At 73.3% G+C, this 16,739-nt stretch overlaps 3 protein-coding genes across 3 annotated transcripts; 2 read left to right on the top strand and 1 right to left on the bottom strand.

Annotated features, from left to right (window-relative positions):
- Positions 1 to 5,171: 5,171 nt before the first annotated feature.
- On the bottom strand, positions 5,172 to 5,636 carry AURANDRAFT_7275 (hypothetical protein; the record flags this gene model as incomplete). The annotated part of the gene is made up of 1 exon (XM_009037145.1): positions 5,172 to 5,636. A coding segment is annotated over one exon (465 nt), but the record flags the coding sequence as incomplete, so codon positions are not given.
- Positions 5,637 to 9,697: 4,061 nt separating this feature from the next.
- Met1 (selenoprotein) lies at positions 9,698 to 10,537 on the top strand (the record flags this gene model as incomplete). Its single annotated transcript, XM_009037557.1, has 1 exon — positions 9,698 to 10,537. The coding sequence occupies one exon, from the start codon at positions 9,698 to 9,700 to the stop codon at positions 10,535 to 10,537; it is 840 nt and encodes a 279-aa protein (XP_009035805.1).
- Positions 10,538 to 13,159: 2,622 nt separating this feature from the next.
- Positions 13,160 to 14,689, top strand: AURANDRAFT_24586 (hypothetical protein; the record flags this gene model as incomplete). The annotated part of the gene is made up of 2 exons (XM_009037558.1): positions 13,160 to 14,395; positions 14,459 to 14,689. Coding segments are annotated over 2 exons (1,467 nt in total), but the record flags the coding sequence as incomplete, so codon positions are not given.
- Positions 14,690 to 16,739: the final 2,050 nt, after the last annotated feature.

Genomic DNA, 16,739 nt, shown 5'->3' with positions numbered 1-16,739 from the left:
TGCTCGCGCCCGGCGGCGGCGGCCGGCGCGCCGTGTACACGACGGGCGTCCACGACGAGGGCACGCGGAGGGACGCGCAGGTCGCGTACCGGCGCGCGTTCAGCGAAGCCAGGGCGGTGTCGTCGGGCTTCCGCGTCGCGGCGCTCTGCGCCGTGCGCAAGCTGCGGACGACCGGCGCGCGCACGGACGACGGCGTCGGCCTCGCCGTCGAGAGCGCGACGCTGGAAGTCGTCGGCCGCGTCGCGATCCGGCGCCTCGACGTGCTCAACGAGATGGCCGAGCCCTACTGGGACGACGACGCCTCCGCCGGCGGCTCCGCGCTCGTCGCCGCCGTCGGGGGGCGCGCCGTCCTCGAGGACGCGTGGGTCGACGAGATCCAGTCGAGCCCCGTGCACCTCGTGCACGCGCTGCGGCCCATCGCCGACGACTGCGGGCGCCTCCACGACGCCATCCGGGCGCGCCTGACCGTGGACAAGATCGACCTGGCCCTGGACCGGCCGCTCGCGGACGCGGCGGACGCGGCGACGGCCGCGGCCGACGACGCGACGCTCGCGGGCGCCGCCGCCGCGCCCGTGCTCGACGCCTACGGCGACGTCGTCTCCGTCAACGAGGAGATCGACGAGCTCCGGGCCGTGAGCTTCGCGGCCTGGCGCGCGCTCCGGCCGCCCTACGGGCCCGCGCGCGCCGAGGACGTCCTCTTCGCCTTCTCGACGCGCTCCACGGCCGCGCGCCTCGAGCTCGCGCGGGAGCTCCTCCTCGCGCGCCTCGAGGGCCTGCGAGACGCCTAAATTTTCGTGTGTTTGATGTTGACATTGGAGCTGCGGGCAGCCTCTGGCTTATGGGAGCCTGCGCAATGCTCGCGCAGCGGCGATTACCAGCAGCCGAAGCACTCTAGCAGACACAGCTGATGCGGCGCGCCCTGCTCGTCGCCGCGCGGCTGTGCGCGACGGCGCCCGCGGTGATCGTCAGCAACGGCGCCGCCTACGCGGACCTGAAGCGCTGCGCCCGCGCCTACGCGCGGGCGGCGCCCGTCGTCGTCACGAGCGCCGACACGACCTACCTGCGGTTCCTGCCCGCCTGGTCCGCGGCGCTCGCGCGCTGGGGCCACGACCAGCAGGTCGTCATCGCGCTGTCCGCGGGGCTGCCGCGGCTCTACGCCGTCTCCGGCGCGTGCGCCGTGTCCTACGCGTCGGCCGAGGCGCGGCCGCGCGCGGCCGACGCGCTGCCGGCGCTCACGGGCCTGTCCAAGTTCGAGGTCGTCGGCCAGCTCCTGCGCTGGCGCTTCGACGTCCTCTTCTCGGAGATGGACGTCTTCCTCGCGCGAGATCCCGTCGCCGCGCTGCCGGCCGTCGCCCGGCGGCGACGAGTCTTCGCGGCGATGGACAACGTCGTCGACGACACGTTGAACATCGGGTTCTTTTTTTCAGCGTCCTGTGGCCGTGACGATTTTCGAGAGTTTTTGGGTGGGAAAACGACGAAAAATCGTCACCGTCATGCTTCTTGGTAGGTTCTTTTGGGTCCGCCCGAGCCGGCGCCTCGCGCTGTTCTTCGGCGCGCTGAGCGTCGCCTGGAGGGCCGAGCTCGCGGCGTCCCCCGACGCCGGTTCGCGGGCCGCCGTCGACCAGAAGTTCCTCTGGGCGCGGCTCTCGACGAACGCGACGCTCGCGGGCAAGTACGTCCGCCTCGACCGCGTCGTCTTCGCCAAGTACAACCGCGCGCTGCCGCGCGACGGACCCCGGGACTTCGCCACCGCACAAACGGCCGCGCTCCACCTCACGGGCCTCCCCCGGCGCGCGAAGCTGGAGCGCCTCGGGAAGCTCTACGGACTAGGACCGGCGGCGTGTGTCAGGCGCAGTGGATCTCGACGCGCCGGTTCCGGTAGTTGTCGGCCGCCTCCGGGTCGTCGACGATGCGCCGCGAGCCCGCGAGGCCCACGGCGCTGACGCTCGCGCCGTCGACGCCCGCGGCGACGAGGTGCTCGACGACGGCGTTCGCGCGGCGGTAGGAGAAGCCGACGGCGCCGCCGCGGGACCCGAAGAGCTTCCGGCACTTGGCGTTGGCGCAGTCCGACGACCCGTCGCAGTCGAGGCCGCACCTGCTGTTCGCGTGGCCCTCGAGGCGCGCAACGATGCTCGCGTGGCGCCCGAGGGCGTCGGCGAGCATGGCGACGAGGGGCAGGCTCTCGTCGACGACCGCGACGTCGTTGCCCACGAAGCGCACGGGCTCGCTGAGCCAGAGGCGCCGCGCGCCGACGTCGACGGCGACGGTGACCGCGGGCCGCTCGCCGCCCGCGGGAAAGGCGCAGGCGCGGCAGAGCGCGAAGGGCGCGTCGACGAGCGACCGGTAGCCCGCGCAGCCGCCGTCGCCGGGGTCCTCGACGGTCGCGCCGCAGAGGCCGCAGGCCAGGGACCCGCTCGCGTACTTTTTCCCCAGCGCCGCGAGCTCATGCGCGTGGGCTTCGTGGAAGAGGAACTCCGGGTCCTCGAGCGTGAAGTAGGCCGTCGCGACGTCCGACCGGCCGCCGCCGCCGTCGTCGCCGATCGCCGCGAAGAGGTAGCGGCCCTTGTCGCCGAGCACGACCGTCGCCTCGTCGCGGCCGCTCGTCCAGTCCTCAAAATCCGCCGGCAGGGCCGCGCCGTCCCGGGCGACGGCGTAGAGGAACGAACCCGGCGCTTCGATTTTCACGCGGAGCTCGCCGCGCGCGCCGGCGACGTTCGCAAAGGTCGGCGGCGCCGGCCCCTCCCGAGGCGCGGCCGTCTGCGCGCGCTTCCGCGCGAGGGCCGCGGCGATCTTCGACGGGTCCCGCGACCGCAGCAGCTCCTCCTCCTCGGCCGCCCGTCGCTCCGCGGCGCGCATCATGTCCTCGTAGGCCGCGAGCACGTCGCGGACCCGCCCCCCCGTCGCCGACGACGCGACCGCGGCGCCGTGGCTGGCCTTGGGCCAGCCGCAGACGCAGGTGCCGAAGGCCGCCGCCGTGACGTCGACGCGGTAGTCCCCGCAGGGCTCGCACGTCTTCTTCACGTCCGTCGCCTGCGCGCGGCGCGCGTCCGAGTCGCGCGCGTCCATGTCGTCGTCGTCGCCGTCGCCGTCGCCGGGCTTCTTCAGATGCTTGAGCACGGACTTGAGGGCGCTCATCTGGAGGTCGTTCGTCGACGCGCGCGGGTTCGGCCGGTCCGTCTCCTCCGCCTTCTTCAGCGCGGCGCCGCGTTCCAGCTCCGCGAGCAAATTCCCGCGCGACACGGGCGGCGGCGGCGGCTTCGCCGGTGGCATGGGCGGCGGCGGCGGCTTCGCCGGTCGTTCTTCCTCGGGCGGCGCCTCCTTGGACTCCTCGACGCCGCCGAGCTCGTCGGGCTCGTCGTCGTCGTCGACGACCGCGTCGGACTCGCGCGGCGCCAAGTCCTCGCCGTCGCCCGCCGCGGCGGCCGCCGCGCACTCGCGCTCGAGCTCGCCCTCGGACGTGCGGCGCTTCGCGTGCGTGCCCGGCGTCGCGAGCCCCCGGAGGCCGTCCATCGTCTCCGCGAGAAACGCCGCGAGGCCGCCGTGGCCGACGGGCGCCGACAGCGTGAACCGCTCCTGGCTGGCGAACTCGAGGAGCGTGAGGGCATCGCTCTTCTTCGGGCCCTGGGCGTTGAGGTTCAGCGCGCAGGAGTTGAGGGGCAGCGCGCTCCGGGCCTTGGCGCCTGCGGCGGGCGCCTTGGCGCCCTTGTAGAGCTTGAGCGTGCCCAGGGCGCGGTCCACGACGACGTAGCGCTTGACCCAGACGACCTTGTGGAAGGCGGTCTTGCCGCGCAGCAGGACGGCGCCGGCCCACTTTGGCTTCTGCGGCGACCGCGGCGGCGGCGGGGTCGGCGGCGGTCCCATCGTGTCTTTGCCAGGCGCGGGCCGGGCGAGGTCGGAGAAGGCTTTTGCAAGAAGCGTTTTATTTTTCTTCTATGTTGAAGTTCAACCCACGCTTTCGAGAGCATGTGCAGTGCTGCGCTCCGACGCGCCACCGCACAGCGTCCTCAGCTTGCACGCATGGCGCCGCTTCGCGCTCTCGTGGCGCCGCTACTCCTGCTCACCACAACCACAGCGATGGCGCCGGACAGCGTCATCATCGGCGGCTCGAGCGGCATGGGCAAGGCCGCGGCCAAGGCCTGCGTCCGCGCCGGCGGGCGCGTGCTGCTGGCGTCGCGGGACGGCGACAAGCTCGCCGCCGCGCAACAGGAAGTGATTCGCGACTGCGACGCGTCCCAAGAGCGCGTGCGGACGGCGGTGCTCGACGCGCGCGACGAGGCGGCCGTCGCCGATTTCGCCGCGGCGCTCGACGACGGCGACTACGCGGGCCTCGTCGTGTCCGCCGCGGGCCGCGCGCCGCACGGCGCCGTCGCGGACCTCGACGTCGCGGCGACGCGCGACCTCTTCGAGAGCAAGTACTGGACCGCGTACGCCTCGTCGGCGTCCGCGTCCCCCTCTCGCCCGATCTCGTTCCGAACAGGTACCACGCGGCCAAGCACGTCGCGCCGCGGCTCCGGGACGGCGGCGCCGTCTGCTTCGTCGCGGGCGTGCTCAACCGGCGGCCGGGCGTCAACAGCGCGCCGCTCGCCTGCGTCAACGGCGCCCTCGAGGGGCTCACGCGGTCCCTGGCGCTGGACCTGGGCCCGCGGCTCCGCGTCAACTGCCTGTCGCCGGGCTTCTGCGACACGGAGCGCTTCGACCACCTGGACGCGGACCGGAAAGCGAGGATGCTGGAGAACACCGCGGACTCGCTGCCCCTCAAGCGGACGGGCGCGCCGTCGGACATGGGCGACGCCATCCACTACCTGCTCACGGCGGCCTTCGTCACGGGCGTCGTGCTCGACGTCGACGGCGGCCACACGATCCGCCAGTACGCGAACCCGGCGACGGACCCCATGCGCGCCTCGAGATAACTGCGCTCAGTCTTCCTCGGAGCTCGTACGGTCTAAGCTTCCTCGGAGCTCGCTTTAGTCTTCCTCGGAGGACCCGCGGGACCGCTTCGTCGGCGGCTCGGGCGCGTCGTCGGCGCCGAAGGCGAGCGCGAGCTGGGACACGAGCGCGCCCGCGGCGCGCTTCGTCGCGCGCGACGCCGCGGGCCCGAGGTCGCGCTTCGCGGCGTCGAGCAGGGGCCCCCGGAGGCGCCGGAGGTGCTCGCGCGCGACCTCCTCGAGGCCGCGGGGCGGCCGCTTGAGGTGGTCGACGACCGCGCAGGTCCGCGTCTTGTTGCGCAGGTCCCCGTTGACCCGCTCGGACGTCGCGTCGCCCTCGGGCGTGCCGCGGACGCGCTCGTAGGCCGGCTCGTTGAAGTAGGGCTCCTTGACGAGGATCTGGCCCGCGATGGACAGCAGCACCTGCGTCAGCGTCGACGTGTCCGCGTTCCACTTCTGCGACGCGTCCGCCGCGTGCCACGTGCCCAATAGACTCAGGCAGACCTTGCCGTCCGCGTACAAGTTCGGGTTGAAGCGCACGGTGCCGCTGCCCGTCGTCGTCAGGTGCACGAGCGGCGGCACCGCCGGGTAGTCCTGCGGGAAGTAGACGTCGAAGACGAAGAGCCCCCCGAAGTAGGGCGTGTCCGCGGGCCCCGTCAGGGCGCAGCGGCACAGGTCCAGGCGCCCCTCGTCGAAGCGGACGAAGACGGACCCGTCGGGGTGCGGCTCGGGGAGGTCCCGCTTGAGCCGGCGCAGCTCCTTCTGCAGGGCCTTGGCGTTGCGCGTGCCCGCGGGCTTGCTCCGGAAGTGGTGGTCCGCGAGCTCGTCGACGACCTCGACCGTCGCGTCGCCGAGCGCGTCCGCGTAGGCCCGCTCGGCCGCGCGGACCGCGTCTGCCGCCGCCGGCGCGGCGGACCCGCGGAGCGCCGCGAGCGCGGCGTCGACGGCCGCCGCCGCGTCGGCGACGCCGGCGTCGTCGCCCGCGGGCGCGACGGCGACGACCCGGGCGAGCGCGGCGCCGGACGGCTTCGCCGCGGCCTCGCGGAGCGCGGCGCCGTCGTAGTCGGGCGACCGCCGCAGCGCCGCCGCGAAGGCCGCGTCGCCGTTCGCCGCGCGCGCGGCCTCGAGGAGCCGCGCGGCGTAGTCCAGCAGCGCGTCGGCGTCGAAGGCCCAGGCCTTGGGCTCGCTCGGCCGCACCCTGGCCAACCCGTCGGCCGTGCCGCAGCTCTCCACCAGCCGGAGCGCGTGCGCGACGGCGACGCGGAGCGCCGGGGGCGCGCCGAGGAGCGCTTTGGCCACGGACGCGTCCTGCTCGACGAACTCCAGGAGCACGTCCAGCGTCGAGCACGCCTGGGGCAGGAAGCCGCGGCAGACGCGCTGCTGCGAGTCGTAGAAGTCGCGCGCGGGCGTCGCCTCCGGCGGCGGCTTCCCGTCGACCTCCCGCAGCACGCCGTCCGCCAGACGGTCGAGCGAGTCCTCGCCGCAGTAGACCATCGTGTCGAGGCAGGCGCCGGCGAAGGTCGCCGCCTTGGCCGCGTCGCCGAAGAGCCTCGCGAGCGCGGCGCGCGGCTCTCCCAGCGGGTGGCGCCAGAACTGGGACAGGAGCGCGTTGACGCGGTGGCGCACGTTGAACTTGTCGAAGGCCTGGTCCGCGTCGACGTCGAGGCCGACGACGGCGTGGACCTCGCCGTAGAGGTGCACGAGCGCGGGCGGCAGCTCCCGGCGCACTCGCTCGCTGTCCATGACCGCGCCCGCGAGGCCCCGGCCCGGCCCGAAGAAGAGGCTCGCCTCCGCCTTGCGCGACGCGGGCCCCCGCGCCGTGCGCAGGAGCTGCGTGAGGAACTCGACGAGCTTCGCGTGGACGACGGGCGACGCGACCAGATCGGGCCGCCGCATCAGCTCGCAGCAGAAGAGCGCCGCGGCCGCCGCGTCCTGGTCGCCGAAGCACGCGGCCCCGCGGCGACCGTCCGACGCGCGCGCGAGGCAGGACCAGACGTCGCAGGCGTTCTTCACCAGATTCGCGGGCAGCGCGGCCATGCGTTCCTTGGGCGCGCTCCCCGCGCGCGGGTCGCCCGGCGCGAAGTCGCCGTCGGCCATCTGGTGCAGCAGCCACTTGGCCGCGAAGGACGCGACCTTGCCCGCGTTCTCCAGCAGCACCGGGTCCTCGAGGTGGCAGACCCAGCCCTCCGCGTGGAGCCGGGCCCGGTACGCCGCGACGTCGTCGCCGCCGCGGCCCTCGGCGAGCGCGCGCTGCTGGAGGTGGAACTCGTCGAAGAGGGGCACGAAGAAGGTGCCCACGGCCTTGACGGCGAGGAAGAAGGCCTCCGTCGAGAACTTGAAGCCGTGCGCCTCGCCCGGCGGGAAGAAGCCGAGCGCCGAGAGCTTGCCGAGCGACATGGCCATGGCCTCCCTGAGCTGGCGCTTCATCTCCGGGTCCATGTCGTCGTCCTCGTCCTCATCGTCGTCGTCGTCGTCGTCGCGGGACCCGACCCGCGCGCCGAGCTTCGCGTCGGCGCGGAAGTCGACGCGATCGTCTCGCGTCGCGTACCGCCAGTCCACGAGGTTAAAGTCGCCCTTGTCGGCGACGGGCGCCGCGAGGCGGAGGACCAACCCGCACAGGTTCAGCCCGTGGCCCGCGGAGCAGCAGCCCGCGGGGTGCGCGTGGCGCCCGCGCTCCTTGAGCCGCGGCGCCGCGAGCGGCGCGCCGAGCGCGACGGACCGCGCGAGCCAGGCGACGACGCCCTCCTTCTTCGCGCCCTTGTCGACGCGCAGCGCCTTGTTCACGAGGGCGTGGACGCCGTCCTGCGTCTCCCGGAGCCGCTGGCGGAGGAACGCGGCCTGCTTGTTCGCCGCGTCCGCCGGCGTCTTCGGGAAGTTCGGCAGTTCGGAAAAGTAGGCCGCCGCGGGCACGCGGCCCTTGAGCGCGTCCACGGCCCGCCCGTCGGGCTTGGCCTTGGCGACGTGGGCGAAGTCGAGGATCGTCGACGTCGCGAGCGCGCGGCCGAGCACGGACGCGTCCTCGAGCGCGCGGCCGTCGCGGACGCGGCCGTCGCCCGACGCGAGCGCGTCGTCCTCGAGGCAGCTCCCGAGGGCCCGCTGGAGGGCCTTGTCGCCGCAGACGTCCCGGCAGTTCTTCGCGAACGCGGCGACGCAGCGGCCGTCGCCGTCGAGTTTCGCGGGCCACGCGACGCCCGCCTCGAGCTTGCCCCGCACCGCCGACGACGCGAGCCGCGGCGTCGCCGCCGTGATGGCCGCTAAAAACGCCGACGAGCAGCCCGCCGTCAGGGACGCGCGCACCTCCTCGGCGCTCGAGAACATGTCGCCCTCGGCGGCGTCGAGGAGCGCGCCCGCGCGCCGCGCCGCGGCCGTCTGGGCCGCCGGGGTCGCCGCGGCGTCGAAGGCGCGCTGGCACGACGCGAAGTCGACCTCGCTCATCGCGGTTGTGGAAGGGGGTTGAGGCAGGTGGCGCAGAGCAGGGTGTGTAGAGAGTCTCTCAAGGAAGAGAACCAGCTCGTGCGGCGAGTCGCGCCCGTCTCGATACGAACTGCAAGTTGAACTCGTTGACCAACAAATTAACCAACAAAACGCGGTCCAAAGCGCCGCCTCTCCCGCGCTTTCGCACGCGACTTCGCGCGAGCGACGTCTGTCGGCGCGTTCGTCGCCAGCGCGCGTCCGGAAAGCCCGTCCTTACGCGCCGGCGCGCCCTAGGCGCGCGGCTCGCAGTGGCCCAGGCCGGTGGGGCTCGGCCCCCCCTCGGTCCTCACGCAGGTGAGGGCGCCGCACTTCGTGCACCCCCCATAGCAGAACTCCTCGTCGTCCGTGACGTCGTCGTTCGTCGCGTTCGCGGAGAGCATGAAGCGGACGCGCGCGCCGGACACGGCGTCGCAGGCGAGAGCGATGGACTCGGGCGCGTCCTCCAGGGAGACGGCGTTGAGGGTCCGCTTCATCCCGCGGCTCATGCCGCACCAGAAAAGCGTGCCGTCGGCGTCGGCCTTGTTGCACACCCGGCCGCAGGCGCCGCAGGTCTGGTCGCAGAGGGCCTGGTCGCCGGCGAAGAAGAGGTCGAAGATGTTTAACGAAAATGTTTCGTGGGAGCACGCGACGTCCAGGTCCGACGCGGCGGCCGCCGCGGCGACGAGGGCCAGCAGCTTGATCATCATCGACAGCTTCGGGGGCAGCTTGGCAGCAAGTCCGGCATCATGTAGATGCAAATGTCAATGCTGCATCGCATCAGCGGGGTGCCAAGCATGAGAGGCTTCACCCTCGCTTGCTGACTGGCCGCCGTCGTCGCCGTCGTCGGAGCGCGCGCGCCTCGCCGCGTCGCGTCCGCCGCCCCGCGGCGCCGCGAAAAAGACATGGCGGAGGCGGCGCTCGAAGATGCCGACGCCGTGCGCGCCTGGCTCGCCGGCAGCGGCGCCCTGAGCGCCGTCGCCCTCGCCGTCGGCGCCCGCGACGCGGCCAAGGCCGTCGCGGCGGCCCAGGCCGCGGGCGTCGCGCGCGTCGGCACCGTCGACGCGTCGACGGACGACGGCGCGGACTGCGCGCTCGAGCTGGGCGCGACCGCTTTGCCGTGGATCGTCGTCGCGCGCGGCGGCGCCGTCGTCGGCGGCGCGCCGCCCGACCGCGTCGCCAACACGGTGAACGCGACGGCCCCGCCGCGCCAAACCGACGACGCCGTGCGCTCCGCCGTGCGCGACGCCTACGCGGCGACGGCGTCCGGCGGGCCGTCCGTGCTCCCCGGCGACGTCGGCGACGTCGCGAAGCGGAAGGCCATGCTCGGCTACGACGGCGTGGAGCTCGAGGCCGGCGCGGACCTGGGTCTAGGGTGCGGCAACCCCCTGATTGCGGCGAACCTGAAGCCCGGCGAGGTCGTCGTCGACCTCGGTTCGGGCGCGGGCGTCGACTGCTTCGCCGCCGCGAAGCTCGTGGGCCCGTCCGGCCGCGTCATCGGCGTCGACATGACGCCGGAGATGCTCTCGCGCGCGCGGGCCGCCGCGGCGCCCTACGGCAACGTCGTGTCCTTCCGCCTCGGGGAGATCGAGCATTTGCCCGTCGGCGACGGCGCGGTCGACTGCGTCATCTCCAACTGCGTCATCAACCTGAGCCCGGACAAGCCCGCGGTCTACCGCGAGATGAACCGCGTGCTGGCGCCCGGCGGCCGCGTGTCCATCAGCGACGTGCTCCGCACGTCGGACATCCCGGAGGCGCTCAAGACCGCGGAGGCGTTCGCGTGCTGAGTCGCGGGCGCGTCCGCCGAGGACGAGATCGAGGCCATGCTCGTCGCCGCGGGCTTCGTCGACGTCAAGATCGCCGTCAAAGAGAACGGCCGCGACATCGTCAAGGGCTGGATCCCCGGCAGCGGCGCCGAGAAGTACGTCACGTCCGCCTACGTCACGGCCACCAAGCCCCGGTCGACGCACGGCTTCCGCGACGCGGTGCTGTACGGCCTCGGCGCGCCGCCGGCGCCGCCGGCGTCCGCCGGCGGCTGCTGCCCGCCGCCCGCGGCCGCGGCCTGCTGCCCGCCGCCCGCGGCCGCCGCGGCCGCCGCGCCGCCGGCCGCGGCCTGCTGCCCGCCTCCGAGCGGCGGCGGGTCCGCGAAGCCGGCCGCGTGAGGCTAGCCGCGGCGCGTACCCCCGCGCCGCGACCCACCGGACACGCGACACCCACGCCCGCGCTCGATCCCGCCGCGAGGCGCGACGAATGACCCGCCGGAGCCAATTTTACCGGCTCCGGCGGCGACCGGTCGCCCCTCGCGGCGCGCCCGAGGCGCGCGCACCCCCCCCCCCCCTTCGAACCCCCGAGAACGCAAGCTAAAAAGTGGTTTCCGCCGCCATTACCGCGCCGCCACCATGGCGTCGTGGAGCGGCAGGAGCACGGAGGCGTCGAGGGCCGCGTAGGCGAGCTGGCTCGCGGACAGCGGCCGCCGGTCCCAGTCGCTGCACTGCTCGGACTTGTCCAGCCGGCGGCGGAGCCACGTCGCGCAGCAGTCCCGCAGCGACGGGAGCCGCGCGCGGCGGCCGTCGAGGCGCTGGAGGTCGACGACGTCGCGCTTGGCCCCCGCGGCGTCCAGGAGCGCCTCCAGCCGCGGCGCGTCGCTCCCGAACGCGAAGCCGACTACGACCAGACCGTCGTCGCCGAGCAGGAGCTTCGCCGCGAGCGTCGCCAGGGCTCGGGGCGCCGCCGCCCGGAGCGCCGTGACGTCGACGAGGAACACGTTCGCGTCCGTCGCGAGCTGGACCAGCGCCGGCGGCGCGCGCGGGTCCGCGTCGCCCGCGTCGCCCCACTCCGTGTCCACGCCGACCCGCGCGGCGCCGTCGAGGGCCCGGAGCGCGGCCGCGAGGCCGGCGGCGTCATCGACCCAGATCGCCGGCGCCGCGCGCGGCTCCAGCGGCGGGAGCGACGCCGCCGGCGGCGGCGGCGGCGGCGGCGGGAGGGCCGTCGCCGGCGCCTCCGTGCCGACGGCGGCGTGGTAGGCCCGCGCGACGCCCTGGGCCGCCGCGAGGTCCGCGAGGTCGTCGAGGAACGACGCGCGCGACGGCGCGGCGTTTTCGGCGAAGCGGTGGAGCCGCGCGAGGAGGTCCACCGCGGGTCCGCCGTCGCGCTTCGCGTGGCGGAACGGGAGCACGCCGTGGACGCCGAGCATCTCCCCCGCGTGGGACCGCCGCTTCGCGTAGGCGAGCGCGAGCTCCAGGAGCTCGCCGACGAGGGCGTCGTCGCGGGGGCACGCGGCCGCGACCTCGACGGCCGTCGCGAGCGACTTGGGGTCGTCGCGCGCGAAGGCCACGACGTCCCCCAATTCGAAGTCGACGGAGAGGAGCGCCTCGAGCACGAGGCGCACGGGCCGCCGGTCCTTGCCCGGCAGCGCCCGCCCGAGCATGGCGTCGCCGCAGGCGCGCAGCGCGACGCCCGGCCGCGACGCGGCGGCGTCGCGGAGCGCGGGTCCGACGACGGCCACCGCCGCGTCGCGCACGGGCGTCGGCCGCGACGCGACGACGGCGCGGCACGCGGCGGCGACGAGCGCGCGCGCTAAGGTCTCCGCGTCCGCCGCGGCGGCGCACTCTTTTCGCGCGCGCGCCGCCTCGACCGCGAGCGCCTCGCGCCGCCGCGCCGCCTCCGCGGCCGCCGACGGGTCGAACGCGTCCGCCGTCAGGCCCATCTTCGCGCGGCAGAACGCGCAGTGCCGCGCGTGCTCGCGCTGCGCATCCTTCGCGTCCTCGACGTCGCGGAAGTCGACCCAGCCGCCGCCTTGTTCCGCGTGTTCCAGCAGCGCGACCGTCGCCGGGTCCAAGCGCCCGACGCCCATCTCGCGCGCGGTGTCGCCCGTGACCGTGCGCACGCGCGCGGACGCGCCGCCGGCGAGGAGCGCCTTCACCGTGTCGTCGCGGCCCCGCCCCGCGGCGAAGACGAGCGCCGTGTGGCCCCGCCGCGTCGTCGCGTCGCGGTCCGCGCCGGCCGCGAGCAGCGCCTCGACGACGGCGGACGTCGGCCGGAACTGCGCGGCGAACATGAGCGGCGACTTGCCGTTGGCGTTGCCCGTGTTGATCGCTGCGGCGTCGGCGCGGCGCACGAGCGCGACGCACGCGGCGTCGTCGACGCGCCGCGGCTGGCTGAACGCGCGCCGCAGCTCCCGCGCGCAGACTCGTGTCTGTGATGCGCCCTCGGCGGCGACCGCCATGAGCGCGACGAGGAGTTTGTGCGGCTTCGTGGTTTGTCTCGCGGTGGCTTGCAGCGGTGGCTTTGCTGGGCTGCTGGCAAAGCGGTTTTGCGAGCGCTGCAAGTTTTTCGGCGCAAAATTGGCAGCGCTTGCTACTGCAGTGCTGCTGTGCAGCGTTGGCACGTCTGAAGCACTAGTTTTGCGCTGGTGGTGGCGCGGAAGACGCTCCAAAGCCACGCTGAGTCGGTCCTGAGCGATTCAACGAATCGACGGAGCCGCAACGATGCAGTGCCACGCTCACATCCATCGAGGTGGCAGCTCTGTGCACGCGACCACCGAGACCACCGCATCGAGGTGACAGCTCTTGGCACGCGACGAAAGGATAATGTGCATGTTACGGGTCCTCGCCGCCGCGGCCGTCGCAACGGCGTTCCAGGCCCCCATCTTGAAACCGCCCACGACCACGAAACTCCGCTCGACGCCGACGAAGACCCAATCAAACGCCGCGGACCAGCTCGGCATGGGCGCCGCCGTCAGCGCCGCGACCGTCGCCGCCGCGGCCGTGAACCAGGCCGTGTCCATGTCGAAGCTCGACGCGCCGGACGTCGGCAAGTCCTACGTCGCGCTCCGGAGCGACGGCAAGGTCGACGACGAGACGGGGCTACCGCTCTCGTACGACAAGGACCTCATCGAGACGTACTGGCGGTCGCAGGGGTCGGCGCTCCAGGAGCGCTGGGGCGAGTTCCTGCGGCTGAGCGTGCCCTTCCTCCTGCGGGTGGCGACGCTGCTCGTGCAGAACGGCGTCGACGCGCTGGAGGAGAACGGCGCGTCGCTGGCCAAAGACGCGCGCGTCATCTGCGAGAAGCTCGGCCCGACGTTCATCAAGCTCGCGCAGACTTTGAGCGTGCGGCCCGACGTGCTGCCGGCGGCGGCCTTGGAGGAGCTCGCCGTGCTCCAGGACTCCGTCGTCCAGTTCCCGACGGAGCTCGCCGTCGAGACGATCGAGAAGGAGCTCGGCGGGCCGCTCGGCTCCTTCTTCGCGTCCATCTCCGACGAGCCCGTCGCCGCGGCGTCTTTAGCCCAGGTCTACAAGGCGACGCTCGCCGAGGACGGCTCCGACGTCGCCGTCAAGGTCCAGCGGCCGAAGATTTTGGAGCAGGTCTCCAAGGACTTGTACGTGCTCCGCCGCGCCGCGGAGGTCTACCAGCGCCTCATGGACCGCTTCGCGCCCCAGCAGAAGACGAACTACGTCGAGCTCCTGAACGAGTGGGCCGTGGGCTTCTACACGGAGCTCGACTTCCTGAGCGAGGTCGAGAACCAGCTGAGCATCCGCGACGTTTTGGTGAACCGGAACGACACGGCCGTCGACGGCATCTACGTGCCCTACGCCGTGGAGCATCTGTGCACGTCGCGCGTCGCGGTGACGGAGTGGATCGACGGCGCGAAGCTGTCGACGGCGACGCCGGCGACGATCAAGGCGCTGACGCCCATCGCGCAGGAGGCGTTCCTCGTGCAGCTCCTCGAGAGCGGCACGTTCCACGCGGACCCCCACCCGGGGAACCTCTTCCTCATGGACGACGGGCGCCTGGGGCTGCTGGACTTTGGCCTCGTCGCGCGCGTGCGCCGCGACGACCAGGACACGATGGTGAGCTCCATCATCCACCTGGCGAACAAGGACTTTCCCGCGCTCGTCGACGACTTCATCGCGCTCGAGGTCCTGCCCAAGGACACGCAGCGCGCGACGGTGATCCCGCTCATGGACAAGGCCCTGAGCCCCTACATCGCCGGCGGCGGCGCGAAGCAGTTCGAGCGCCGCGTCAAGGAATCCTACGGCATCGACGCGGACGCGGACCTGACCAAGGCCGTCGGCGGCTTCCAGGCCATGACCCAGGACGCGCTGACGGTGCTCAACGACGTGCCCTTCTCCATCCCGCCCTACTTCGCGCTCCTGGGGCGGGCCATCGTGACGCTCGAGGGCATCGCGCTGTTGGGCGACCCGGACTACGCTTTGATCCAGGCCGCGTACCCCTTCGTGTCCCGAAAATTGCTGAGCTCGGACCGGCCGGCGCTCCGCGGGGCGCTGCGGGAGGCGCTCTACGCGGGCCAGGGCTCGAACGCGCAGCACCGCGCGTCCCTGAACCCGCGGCGGTTGGCGTCGCTGGTTACTTCGGCGTTGGACGCGACGGGCGCGGACACGGTCGCCGCCGGCGGGTCCATCGACCTCGACGCCGTCGGCGACGACGCCCGGGTCGAGGACCTGGCCAAGTACGTGCTGGGCGCGCGCGGCGGCGCGCTCCGGGATCTGGTCGAGGACGAGGCCGTCGTGGTCCTGGACGTGCTCGGGCGCCAGGCCGCGCGGCGCCTCTTCGACCGCGCGGCGGCCGCGGCGGCCGCGCCCGTGCGCGGGCTGCCATTCGTCGGCAAGGCGCTGAGCGGCGCCCTGCCGGACGCGACGGCCGTGCCGCTGCCGCTGCCGTTCCTCGAGAACGGCGACCCGAAGCTGCTGGTCGCGACGCCGCGCGAGCTCCTCGACGCTCTCGCGCCGCCGCTCGGCCGCGACGACGAGCTCTACGCCATCGACCTCACGAACGTCCTCACGGACGCGGACGCGAAGCTCCTCGGCGACGACGCGCGGACGACCGTCGCGGCGCTCCTCGGGTCCGCGTCGGCGCCCGTGGAGCTCGCGCCGGCCGCGCGCGCCGTCGTCGAGGCGCTCGGCTCGGGCGCGTCCGTCGCCGGCGACGACCGCTTCGACGGGCTGCTCGACGGCCTCGAGAGCGCGCTGGGCGGAAGCGGCGCGCACGGCGACGACACGCTCCTCGCGGCGCTCGGCGCGCTCGACGACCACGAGCGCGCGGCGCTCCGCGCGTCCGCGTCGTCCGTGCTCGACCGGCTCCGCGGCCGCGCGCGGGACCGCCTCCGGCCCCTCCTCCTCGCCTAACTTCGATCTCGCCCCGCGTTGCAGCTGCTCGGGGACGTCGAGGGCGCAAGGACCGCCCCCTCTATCCTCGCACGAACCCGACATCCTTACAGCTGGAGGAGCTCGGGGAAGTCGAGAGCGCAAGGACCGCCCCCTCTATGCTCGCTCTAACCCGACATCCTTACAGCTGGAGGAGCTCGGGGAAGTCGAGGAGCGCGTCGTCCTTGAAGAGCGCCTCGTCCGCGGAGGACGGCGTCCAGAGCACCTCGGCGTTGTAGAGGGCGTCGCCGCCGCGCACGAGGCAGGCGGCGGCGACGTCGGCGAGGGCGTCGCTGAGGCTCGCCTCGCTCCTCGCGGCGTCGGTGAACGCGTCCAAGAGGTCGCCCTCGAGGGCGACGACGAGCGACACGACGCACATGCCCCGCATGCCCGCCGCCGTCGACTCGAGCTCGCCCTGGGACGGCATGCGCTCGACCTCGAACTTGGCCGCCTCGGCGTTGACCAGGCGGTTGTAGGCCACCTCGTGGTCGTCGCGCTCGACGGCGCCGCCGTCGAAGCGCTCGCCGGCGCACGACGCGTAGAGCCAGTCGCCCCGGCGCCGGCAGAGCTGCGTCGCGACGTCGTTGACGAAGTCGGGCAGCGCGCGCCGGCTCCGGTCGCTCTCGAACTTGGCCGCCGCCTGCGCGACGACCTTCGTGGCGCGCATGTCCTCGTTGGCCAGCGCGACCTGCAGCTTCCCGACGGTGACGCCGGGGCGGCTGTCGAAGGGGTTGTCGATCTTGGGCAGCTGGAAGCCGCCGAAGGCGGCGACGTTGGCGGCGACGAGCGCTGCGACGGCGGCTCGGAGCCTGTGTGTTCTTGCGAGCGGCATCGTGTTGTGCGAGAGCTCGAGCTCTGCGGCAAAGTTCAAGGCAAAACGCTCGCTAAGCTGCCCAAATCGGCAGCCCCGTATTGATAAGCTGTCTCGATCCTGGTCCTCTCATCAACAACCGAAAGTTTCCGATATGGTGTAGGCGGTTAGCATATGAGCCTCTCACGCTCGAGACTCGGGTTCGAGTCCCGGTATCGGAACGCATCGACGTCGCTTTTTTTCTTTTTGCCTGGATCAACCTTGGTTGTACATACACACCGGAATCGCGCGTTCTTTTTTTTGCCTGCACTTAACTGCACGTGTGTCGTTTTTTCGGTGCGGCGCCCATTGACAAGCGCGCGCGCCTCCGGGCGTCGCGAATCGCGCGCG

Source organism: Aureococcus anophagefferens (genome assembly GCF_000186865.1).
Source record: "Aureococcus anophagefferens unplaced genomic scaffold AURANscaffold_6, whole genome shotgun sequence".
Taxonomy (NCBI): Eukaryota; class Pelagophyceae; order Pelagomonadales; family Pelagomonadaceae; genus Aureococcus; species Aureococcus anophagefferens.
This window is presented reverse-complemented; position numbering and strand designations above follow the sequence as displayed.